A 12,656-nucleotide genomic window follows, 5' to 3' on the forward strand; every position below is an offset into this window, starting at 1 on the left:
CTATATATGGTGTTGTGAAGTATTTAAAAAAGAAAAAAATGTAGAAAAACATAAAAAGGGCGAGGAAAAAAGTGAAGAAAGAATGAGGAATTATAAAAACAATAAAGGGTGTGGGGGCGGGGTCAGGACTTTTTAACTCTATTACCCCTATAATTCAATTTAGAAAATTATGACGTCGTTTTTATGTAATCTTGCCCCCACCCCTATCTAATTACTATCCTTGCTCTTCCATTGGTATAACCGTTTGGATCACATATGTTTCAAAAGTAAAAACAATAGAACGTTTTCCCAAGCAATCTATACTACACTGACGAAACACTGAAGATCCAGCAAAATGCAGAATCGAAATCGATACGTAATAACCTTGGAGATTGATTCTAACAGTTTTTAACAATTGGGGGAAGGCGGCAACTTGCATAAACAGGAACTCTGATTCGTGCCACGCAAACTAATAGCGAGATTGGTTTGGGATACTGATATTTCAGTACTATAGATCTGATCATCAGGGTTATCCGAAGAACTTCCAAAAAAGCGTTTCGCCAATCGGCGGGGAAAGGCTCTTTACAAGACCAGTTGGATGACATCCTTATTTATCAAGAGTTTTTAATCAGATATCTACTTTGCAATCAGAGTTCTTTTTAACACTGGTAAGTCTTCATAATTTCTTGTTTTCCTGAAAATTTTGATAAACTTTCAAAGCATAAATAATCAGCCACGCCTCTGGGGTATTTGAGCGTTGGTTTATATCCGCTATGCTTGTCTGATGGGCTATCGCGCATCAATGAACATAATGTATACGGTAATTAATATTTTGGTCTGGTTGGTTTGTTAACAATGAAGTTAAATATGCATTGAAATTATAAGTTGACATACGGATGCACCCTCAGTCTCCGTGACACTCCCCTTTTGCTTTGCTTTGTTACGACTGGTTTTGACTTTTTTTTCTTCAATTAATGATCTTTTATTGATTTGGAACACAATTGTTTAGTTTAAATATTTTGATAAAAGTGTGTTTAAAAGATTTCACATACTCGCATAGCCACACTTTTTACCTTCTCTCAATCTCTCTCTTATTTTTCTTTTTGCCTCTAAAACTGTTATAGTAGGCTGGTGTTTGGCTATTCTGAATTATTGTTAATTGGTTTACATCTGTTTTGTTGTATCTAATTTAATTTTGGTACAATGTATGGAAGCTTAAAAGTGCCACCGAGATGTTGAGATAATTATCTTGGGAAGTCGACATCATGATAGCAAAAGATCAGATCCGGGATCTTGACATCTGATCATCTCTTCAAAAGGATGTTGACACGATGAGATCCGGGAATCTTGTCATCTCATCATCTCTTCTAAAAGATGTTGACATGATGAGATCCGGGATCTTGTCATCTCATCATCTCTTCTAAAAGATGTTGACATGATGAGATCCGGGATCTCGTCATCTGATCTTTTGCTATCATGATGTCGACTTCCCAGGATAATTATCTCAACATCTCGGTGGCACTTTTAAGCTTCCATAACAATGTGCAATAAAATGCGTAATTTAGCATCATCTGGACCGGTTATATTGTTGTTGATTTAATTCTTACTTTTTTGTGTGAAAATTTGAAGTATATGATTTGTTTTTGTTTTGTTATTATTATATTATTATGTTTATGGTAAATTAAGGTTTTGTAATTATGACAACTCCTCAAACTCAGGATTTTATACAAATAAACTATGAATTTGATTTTGTATCATCACAATTCGTCTATAAGAATTGGTTCAATTTGAAGGACTTCGAAGGGGGGGGGGGGCTGAAGTGGTGGATCTGGGGACCGTTTCATGAAGCTGTTCGTAAGTTAAGAGTGACTTTAAGAACGACTGGTGATCCTTTCTTGTGGAAAATGATATTCACCATTAAATTTTCATTGTCGATGGTTTAGCGGGTAAGAAAGGTTCACCATTCGTTGTTAAAGTCGCTCTTAACTTACGGACAGCTTTATGAAACACCCACCAGGGATACCATGAAAGCGTGGGCATGCACATGCGGAGGTTCCATTTTGTTTAGCGCCATTTCTAAGGAAATAAGGGTTATTGTTGACAATATTTCGTCATTGTCGCAGAAAAAGAAGATGATCAAAATATGTTTGGACGCCAAATCAAGGTCTATTTACTAAATGGGCAGATGGGCGTTACAACCACAATATACCAATATCACTTTGTAAACTTTGATAGGAATGCTTCCAAATTACACAAATGGATTTGGAAATGTGTTTCTCGAGTGCTCTTAGACATGTTAGATATCATTAATCATGTTAATATTCAATATGTAAATTTTAAACATGCTCAACCTCATACATTTTGTGAGTACAGTTGATATTAATGTGCTAATCAGTAACAAATGTTGGACGTTTCAAAGGTGCTCGATGCTCGAAACATTATAAAAATAACGTGGAGAAACCGGGTCTGAAAAGATTTCCGCTTATGTCTAAAAAGAGAGCATGCAGGGAGTGTTTCATGAAAGGAATTGTCAGATGTTTCATCCGACAAGTCCTGTTCTGTCCTACAGTTACCATAGTAACAGTGCTCCTCAGCCAATCAAATCAAGGAAAGTTGCCAGATACGACAACTTGTCGAAAAACGCTTCCCTGGAAACTGTTTAACCTGGTGAAGCATACATACACGGTATCAAATATCATGTCGGACTTGACGAAAATTAAAATAACAGAACCTATTAAGAAATAATAAGGTTATTTTCACTGTTGGCCCAATAGCCATTTAGTCCATATGCCATTTGGTCCTATTTGACTAAATGTTAATTGGGTAAAACGAATGAAAATAAAACGGATATTAGACCAAATGGTTGTGAGACGAAATGGCCATAGACGAACTGGTGGTTAGACGAAGTGATGATTGGACCAAATGGTTATTGGACCAAATGGTTGTTAGACAAAATGTTGATGAACGAAATGGCATTAGACTGAATGAAGGTAGACCATGTGATGAGTGGACGAGTTGGGAATAGACTAATTTGCAATTTACCGTGAATTGCTGTTGAAAATTCAATAATAATGATAATTAGAGCCTGATCTGATTTAGATGAAACATGCCGTGTCGAGCATAATACTCCTTTAAAATAACTACCCAGTAAAGATACAGATGATGCAATATACTAAATGGATTCCAGAAGGCAAAGGTTCTAATTCACTGATCATATATTTGCATTGCCGAATCAAATTCATCGTTTAATATGCATTTTGTTTAAATAACCATCCAATCAAATCTTCTCATCAATTTTTCACAATTGGTCGGTTTTGTGTTAGAGCTCATCGTGTTGTTGTCGGAGTCACTTTTGTTATCACGAAAACTATGTAAATTTCTAAAATTAACGGGTGCCGAATCTCTTAAAATTGTAAAGTAAAACATATAATAATAAAAGTAGCATTTTCATAATACCGATATAGTCGGTCTAATCCGACAACAAATAATCAGATCTTCATTCAAATTAATCTTTATTTCAAGTTCTTCGTTGTTATCACGAAAACTATATGAATTTTTAAGATTAACGGGTGCCGAATCTCTTCAAACTGTATAAAGTGAAACATATAAGAATAAACGTAGTATTTTCGTAATACCAATATAGTCGGTCTAATCCGACCAAAACTATTTATATATAAATGTAGATTAACTGGTGTCGAATCTCTTAAAACTGTAAATGTATATATATATATATATATATATATATATATATATATATATATATATATATATATATATATATATATATATATAAGAATAAATCAAAGTAGCATTTTCATAATACAGTTAGGTCTTATCCGACAGCAAATAATCGGATCATCATTCAAATGAATCTTAGTTTTAAGATTTTTTTCTTTCAAAAATTTATGCTCTTTTCACATGTTTTGTAAAACCATTTGTATATCTTGATATTGCTGTTAAAACCAAGTGTTTAACTATTGTTTATACACACTCCGGAATAATATTTTCTATTTAGCAATGTAACTGTTTTTCTTTAATTATTTTCAGAGATAAATCCACAACACTGCCTGTCCAGAACAACGCAGTATGGCGTGGATAGGCGCCGTGTGGCTTCTAGCCGCATTATTCTTTGACCCGGCCATGGGGAGTAAGTACATGAATGGGTTCATTATTCATTCCGAGAAAAAAATGTAGCCTACTATTTAGAATATTACAATTCCTGACATTTAGAACTGCTATACCATCTACCTTCTTACTCTCTTGATTTAAAAGTGTCTTTCATTTTTCTGTATCATGCACCATCATAAAAACGATGATACTTTATTTCGCATGATTGTTGATGTTCCTCTATCCTGTGTAGGCCTTGTTATCAATGCACAATAACCTCCTAAAATAAGGATGACAGCAATATAGCAATATATTGGATACCTATTGCGTTATGGCTCTAAAATCTAAAAATTCTTATGATATTGGGCAAACATACTTTCCACACCACAATTCGCTAAAAAATTCAAATTCTGGGTAATTTTAAACCAACACTGTGTAGTTTTCACGCAACGCAACCACTAAAAAAAAAGGCATTAGTTAGGCAGATTATGAACAAAATTTGTGTGGAGAGTATGATGCCCAACATTGGTTAAAGTTTTGATAAACTTGTTTAGAGTGCACCTAATTTTTGGTATGTACTATGCTTCTATGTAATATAAAATATGTTTATTTATCATGATTATGCTTCTGATTTATGAATAAAGAGTATTATACTATATTGTTAATGTGATTAAAATGTCATATAATTTGATTTTGCTAATAACGAAAGCAATTCGATTACCTATTTTGAAGATAATTTTTCCTGAAGGTGAAAATACGAAGAATACACTTTTTTATTGATTGTAGGAGGAAGTTATATAAAACAAATTTTCATCTTTTCACAATCAATTTGGTTTTTACCTTTTATCAAATTGATTTGTGAAAGGATGAACATTTGTTTTATTTGAGTTCTACCAATCAGATTAAACTCTTCACGGATGGTAGGAGAAAGTTGTTGTTTTTTGCTTGGTTATTATGATACTTTTCACATTCTTTTCTATTTTAGTTTTTATTTTATATTCAATTTTCAAAATAACTGTCGTAAACCGAATTTAATCAAATACCATAAACACAACAGATAATACGACTTGTATTCAGATCATGCAGTTCCATATCATTCATAGCGATCCGAAACGACACAACAGATGTCACAATGCGGAAAATCGTTATTTTTTGCTCAAATCTGTCAAAATTCCAACAGATGTCCTGTCGCATATCAAAAGAATATTTCTATCTTTTGGCACTAACAGAAGTTGTATAGCTTAGATCAGTATTGATTTATCTTATTATAGATGTTGTAATGCAGGAAGTATTTCAATAGTGTTTCTAAATGCTTGTTTGTCTCGTGTGTCCTGTTTTCTGTATTAATAAGATGCAATGACATCATTTCGGAGAGTTTATTTCATATTTTATTTCTTCCTCTTCCAAACATGAAGTGATTACAATAAATCATATTTGTAATCAATGAAAGTGAGAATTCAAATTCTTCACAGAGATTTCTTGTGAAATAGTCTTAATTTTTTTGTAAACAAGTGCACACCTATTTACCAAGAATCTATACAGCTTTAAAAGAGCACTGTCGATGATGAAAGCCTTGCGAACGGGCATAGGGGCCTTGACCGGGGATCGAACCCCGGACTTTCAAGTGTCTAGTCAGGCGCCTTAGACCACTCGGCCACGGCACCTCAACCGTTTGTTATCCATATTTTTTTATCATACCATTATCAATCGTGACCTCTCGTGTATAAGCATAATCTTTCACAAATTAGTAATAAAAGATGGGTCTATAGAAAGGTATTTTGTTAATATTTGTCATTGAAATTTTGAAATATCCCTTTCTACTTATGTACAGTTTTACACTCTAAAAACACAAAAGACGGTAGAAAAAAAGCAGAGGATGTTGATATATTGTTAATGCTCCCTTCAAATTCTCCTTGATTTGACAAAGAAAGTAAAAGATTATTCCAAACTGTTGATTTGTACTATTTATTTGATTTTTAAATAGAAAATACCCGTGTGTGTCAGGATGAAATGCTGACAATTGACTGCCAAGGAAACTATATCAATATACACGGTGCTCTATGGGGTAGGATGGACGATACCGTGTGCAAGGATGCTTCGGCAATAATCAGTGAAACAGAGTTGTAAGTGCTTAAGACCCCAGTTGTTTTATTCATTATGACCATACTTAATTGTATATAACTCCGGTAGGAACTCGGCGGGACAGCGTTTTGCTGGTAAACGCCAAGCTGGTATAACCGATCACTTATATAGGAAACATTTGTTTAATCAGTCATAGTGACTGACGTTATAGACTGTACACGACAGGTATTACTCTCGGGTCTTTTTATCAAAGTGGAGACAATGGCAGAGTTGGGATTCGAACTCACAACCTTGTGATTACGAGTCCAATGCTCTAACCACTGGACCACACGACCCGTGTAAGGTAATCAGGATTTGTATAAAACTATATTTTGATGTTGTGTTTTGAATTGTGTTATAAAGTGGATTATACAAGAGATAAAAATAACATTCTTTGCATGTAAGGGAATGAAGAAACACACATACATTATTTTACACATTGTGCCCGAATCATTAATGGATTTCGAATAATTAATGAATTCATGAGTATTCGTAGAAATGACTTGCGTTTCCGTCGAAATGAAAAAAACACAAACAAACACCGAATTATCGTATATTTAGAATGTCTTCGATCATGTTCATTGAATATGTAAAATGAATTTGAGAAGTATACTTTTTTAAGGGACAATATCTTCTACCTAAATTAAGTCATGTGCTTTTTCGCAAGTAACCCTTACCTTGGTTTCTGTGTGAAAGTTTGTTAAATTGAATTTTTAAAACATATACTTTTAAAAAGGGGTCTATTCAAATTTCATTTTATTTCAATACTAATAATTCTTCTTCCTCTACAGCCAGCATTGCAAGGCTGACATCTCTTGGTTTGCAGTGTCCTTCCATTGCCAGGGACAGAAAATGTGCAAACTTCCGGTCAGGAACTCGACCTTCTTTGGGGTCGACCCTTGCCCAGGAACGCGCAAATACCTCGAGGTCAGTTACGAGTGCATGGATACGGAGCAGAAATGTGAATTCAGAAGTAAGTCCCAGACTTTCCTTTCAGCTCCAACTAAATAATTTGTAAAGTTAACTAGGTGCCAAGGAACAGTTTTGAAGGGGGGGGGGGCTGAGCCGAAAGTGGGTGGGGGCTAATACCATAAAACACAATCAGATGGTAATTTTTACTTTTTTGTACACGCTTTTGTGTGTGTGTGTGGGGGGGGGGGGGCTCCAGACCCATTCCAGCCCCCATTCCACCCCCGGGTTCTGCGGCCCTGATTAACTTGTTTAAACCTATATATATATATATATATATATATATATATTATATATTCATACTTTTTTGTACACGCTTTTGTGTGTGGGGGGAGGGGGGCTTCAGACCCCTTCCAGCCCCCATTCCATCCCCGGGTTCCGCGGCCCTGGTTAAATTGTTCAAACCTATATAACAGTGGTTCTATACAGTGCGTATCAAAAAACGGGACAGATTTTAAAAGCCTATACAATTTTTGTTTCAAATCATGATGTCTATATTTTGGTGTTAATAGGTGCTCTGAGGTCTTATCTTTCAAATGCCATTAAAAAAAATAGTTTCGTTCATGCTTGAGCGAACACGGCATGTTTTTGTCTTGGGTTAAAAAGGAGGCTTGCGCCAAAATGGCATGAAATGATAAATATGATGATCGGACTTCTTGCTAATCAGCAGACTTCCTCTTAATCTTTTCATTATATTTGCCATAATTTTCAAATTATGCGGTCAAAATTCATTAAAAATCTATTTATTTGCTTGAATTGTTCTGGTGTTGTTTCTTTTTAATATGTTCTCTCAAGCAAAAACAAATTTTTTTCATTCGAAGTATGGGAGAGCGTGTATTTTTTTTCAAATCCTTTCATTGTGTGCTACAAAGGTTATGGTGCCTATTGAACTATGCCATTCAGATAGGCGGGGGCTCGGGGATGCCCCCCCCCCCCTCAATTAAAAAAAATCATGACCAAGAAAAAAGTGGAAAGGAAATCAAAGGAAAGATAGAAAGTAAAATATTATATATTTTTAAAGATTATGTCAAAATCTATCACAAAATCTGGTATTGTAATAAAAAAGTGGGAATATTTGCGTGCTCGCCTCGCTCACAACTTTTTAATACATTTTACCCGATCTGCCATATCTAGCTCCTTCAAAATTGACTCAATACACCATTGCCATTGAAAGACATGAATCCCTTCCTGTTTGTCCTGTCAAGTGTCAAGCATATAATTAAACTTGGTCAAGGAATCAATAACCCCTTGAAAAATGGATTCATGTCTTTTAAAATACCATAACATAATTTGTTTCACATAATAAAAGGATTTGAATAATTTAAAGTTTTCCCAATTAATAATGTAAATCTTCTTTTCTTACTTATGCAGGAAAATTCAAAGGTAAAAGAAATTTAAATGAAAAAACAAAATAATTCAAGTAAATAAATAAATTTGTAAATAAAATTTGACAGCATAATTCGAAAATTATGGCACAGATGATGAAAAGATTAAGAGGAAGTCTGCTGATTAGCAAGAAGTCTGATCATCATATTACTCATATTCTGCCATTCTGGCGCAATCCTCCTGTTGAACCCCGACAAAAACGTCCCGTGTTCGCTCAAGCATGAACAAAAATTATTTTTTTAAAGATTTCAAAGATAAGATTTCAGAGCATCTATTAACATCAAAATATAGATATCATAATTTGAAAAAAAAAAATTATAGACTTTTCAAAACTGTCCCGTTTTTTTTTATACGCACTGTATAATAGTGGTTGGTAAGATTGCTGACCATTCGGGGGGGGGGGGGTTCCTCTTCCTCTCATACGACCTTGCCATTATTAGCGCAGGGATTTATCCCATTGCGCCACGCTGACGGGCTGCTAGAGTCATTGCCAATTACTGTAAAGCTTGAAGATTCGTGTTTATCATCATGGACCTATTACATGTTATCATTAAGTGTAGTCTTTGACGGAATTCAATAAACCAAATCCTGACGCCAAGGAGGAAAATGTCGGTATAGGAAAAATAATTTCGCATCCAGGGGTGGTCACATTCTTTGCACACATATTTCATTTCATTGCCACTATTCACATGGTGTTAATTCTATCTCTTGACCGAATTTTGACCGAATGATCTATATACTTGATTATCCATCTCTCTTTCATGTCCATGGTGTAATATGTTAGAATTTACCCTGAATATAATCAAATACCATGCAACAGGCCTACATTCACACCAACATACCGACTCCAGACCGATCAAAGCTATTACGTTACTACCAATGACATATCATCGGTCGGTTTGGAGTCGGTTTCGTTGGTGTGACTGTAACACAGGGCACGAGGTCACACGGGCCTAACTACAACTGGCAGGCAAAAAATATTCATTCGACCCAACCCATTCTCAATTTTTAAATTTGATATTGCTGATTGACAAAAACGAATGAATATCGGATTGACAATCTAGCACTGATTCTAGGGAGAGTACCTACTGAACTTCCTTTTTCCAAATTGGAAAGATATATCACTACTTTGGAACTATTTTTTTTTACTGGCGGAAGAATTAGGGGCATTTTACTCTCTCAAGTGATGAATTTGATCCCGTCAGGTGTAGTCTTCATAAATGCTGATTTATTTTTAAATGAGCCGGTCGAGGTACCCTTTTTTGGTCAGGTATAGAATGTCAGACATTTATCCTATGCACTGGTAGAAAACATTCAACCCTCGAATTTCCTCCTTATTTTATGAATTATTCTTAAGTGCCACTTTAACACACGAGTCTATGGGAAATGAATTACGCCTGTGATGCCACGATCTACCATAGATCTAATTCATGACATCTTGCTTTCCATACAGACTTTGAGCCGAGCCAGCTGAGGACATCGTACGCATGTCGGGACGAATTGCTCTACCCCTCGTGCCCAGAGGGGCAAGTCATACACCCTCTGGAGGCCAACTATGGTAGGATGGGTACCGATGTGTGCCCCACCGATCAGATTAATTATGATGACGTCAATTGCCGGTCTCCGCCCACATTTCAAAGGGTTTGTAGAAAAAAAGCAATTTGATTCACGTATTCCAATTGTATGCCAGAAAAAGACCTTATGGGCTATTCCACGGTTACCCACGTTACATTTGGAGACACCTTGACTCATACTTGGAGCTGTAACTCCATTATTATTGATAGGAACTAAACATCACTTTATCACAACATAGTACGCAGTCTGACTATCCTTTGTATAAAAACAAAACTTGGGAAATTTCATTATGCTCCTGGCAAATCTTTGAAATGTGTCGGTTACTCATGTTACATGATTTGGACATGCATAAAATGAAAAGTGGACATAAGTGAAAAGTGTCCTCATACAAGGCTTTTATGAAAGTTGATTTTATCCATTTCAAAGAAGTATATTAGAGAGACAAATTTGTATATAATTCAAAAAATCAAGAACACATGGTTTTTACTCGGGGTGCAGATAAAGTGGTTACTCACGTTACGGTTCAGATGGGCTATATGTACAAAGACACATTGAGCTCATGTCCACCAACCTATGGAATTGCCCTAATGCATATATAGCGCCCTCCCTCAGAGGATATAGGAATGCGCGTAAAGTGAGTTGTCAGAGATCGTGCCAGCTGCAGATCACCAACACATGCAAGGCAATGACTTTAGCCTCTAAGATTGCGGCATGATGATGTCAATGCATAAGAATAAGATTTAAGGTTATGATGAAGGATGGCTTCTATCTAATTAGAGTAATCATGTTTTACTCGTAAGAAAACGAATGTATATTGTACTAGGCTAGCCTTACAGTGCACCGTGAATGAGGCCATGTATAGGCCTACAAGGCAAACCTCGCCAGAAGGGGCAAGCCATAGAGATATAGTGCTAGTTATATATCTCTATGGGGCAAACTTTGTTCAACAAGACGAAATACAAAAACGGAGCCTACGTGCTATGAAAGAAAACTTGTAACTATTTTTACACCTTCAACTTTGGTAACCATATCGGTTATGCTTAAAAAGTAGCCAATCTGTTAGCATTGTTAGAAACGTGATTTTTGAACGTTTACCCCCCCCCCCCCGCTCCCACACACAAAAAATAACCATCAAAACGGTTGCTCTTCACCCATATATTATCACCATCTTTCTATATTTTTTCAAAGATTTACATTTAAACATTGTTTCTTTCAAAATGTAGGTTTGTTTAGACTGCCGAGGAAAACAGGAGTGCAAGATAGACTCTAGATTGTTTGAAGATAATTGTGTGAACACCGATAAATACATCAGCTTCCAGTATGAGTGCGTGACACCGGGTGGCCAAAGTAAGATGTTCTTGGATTTGAATTCAGGCGCGGATCCAGAGTCGGACTATTCTACACTTACGGCGTGCGAATTGGCGCAAAAATTGACAAGCAAAAACAAAACAAAACAAAGCCAAATTGACCCCCCCCCCAAAAAAAAAAGGGTTATCATTCAAAATTTCATGACATTTTGTCTCCCGAAACTGACAAGCAATAATGAAAATAAAAAAGAATAGGTATAACCGCTTCCTAAATGAATGCATTTTTAGGTGCGCCTTTCTCTTTACCAGATTTGTATGGGGTGCGCCCTCATCTTCTGTCTCTTGGATCAGCGCATGTTAATCTTATTTCATCTTCTTTCTACATATTATTCATTTAGATAATAACACACACAGGAAAATGTGTTTGGTTCAGTTCCTGTTTGTTATCATGTTATATTCACAAACACGAAAGCGAATTCGAACAGACCAATGTCAAGTCATTTGGTCATAACGCAATAGCTTCGAAGGTAGCGCTCGTCCAATTTCCACGGGTTCCGCTATAAACCGACCTTGCTCGTTGACCTATAACAGAAATCTGTATCATTAAATTACATTCATTGAACTATAGATTGCATGCATGGATCTATCAATTCATAAGTTAATTTTTTTTTGAAGTAGCGAACTATAAATTATCTAACGTTCAAGTAAATCAACAACCATAACCACAGAAATATTTCTGATCTTCATAATATCATTGACATGTTTTTATGTTTACTTAATATACGGATATCCGCTTTCACCAATCATAAGACATTCTTTTTTTCACTGTTTAAGTTATTTTCCTTTACGTTATTTTCTCTACCGCTAATGTGCAAATATCCTTTTGTTCGTTTTCGAAAAACAAATAGACCAAAACTATAATTTCTGCATTGGGGAATATCGCCTTGTCTCTTGCGTTTATTTTAATTCTAATATTTTATTTTCTGAATTTTCGTTTTCTCTCCGCTTCAAATGCAGTTGTCAAGCAAATAGGTAAGTGAGCTACTTTATTCGGATCGTTTTCTTTTATATGAATCAAAATCCACAGCCAACACAAATGCGGGACCTACCCAATAATATTCCAGTTGGAAACGGCCATTGTTCAACATACCCACTTTCAGCCAATCAAAACCGTTGTTTGAAACTGTTATCGTGTGTGCTACGTGCAAACAT

The 12,656-nt window shown here is 35.6% G+C and overlaps 1 protein-coding gene across 1 annotated transcript in view; it reads left to right on the forward strand.

The window, feature by feature from the left end:
• Window positions 1-414: 414 nt before the first annotated feature.
• The window catches only part of LOC129271476 (uncharacterized), a 29,071-nt gene continuing 16,829 nt past the window's right edge, over window positions 415-12,656 (forward strand). The window contains exons 1-7 of the mRNA XM_064106633.1: window positions 415-647; window positions 4,027-4,126; window positions 6,071-6,209; window positions 6,999-7,180; window positions 10,016-10,203; window positions 11,361-11,484; window positions 12,462-12,476. Coding sequence (XP_063962703.1) covers window positions 4,066-4,126; window positions 6,071-6,209; window positions 6,999-7,180; window positions 10,016-10,203; window positions 11,361-11,484; window positions 12,462-12,476 — 709 coding nt within the window. The 5' untranslated portion in view covers window positions 415-647; window positions 4,027-4,065. The remainder of the gene's footprint in view (window positions 648-4,026; window positions 4,127-6,070; window positions 6,210-6,998; window positions 7,181-10,015; window positions 10,204-11,360; window positions 11,485-12,461; window positions 12,477-12,656) is intronic.

The sequence above is a fragment of the Lytechinus pictus genome, chromosome 11 (genome assembly GCF_037042905.1).
Source record: "Lytechinus pictus isolate F3 Inbred chromosome 11, Lp3.0, whole genome shotgun sequence".
Classification (NCBI taxonomy): Eukaryota; Metazoa; Echinodermata; class Echinoidea; order Temnopleuroida; family Toxopneustidae; genus Lytechinus; species Lytechinus pictus.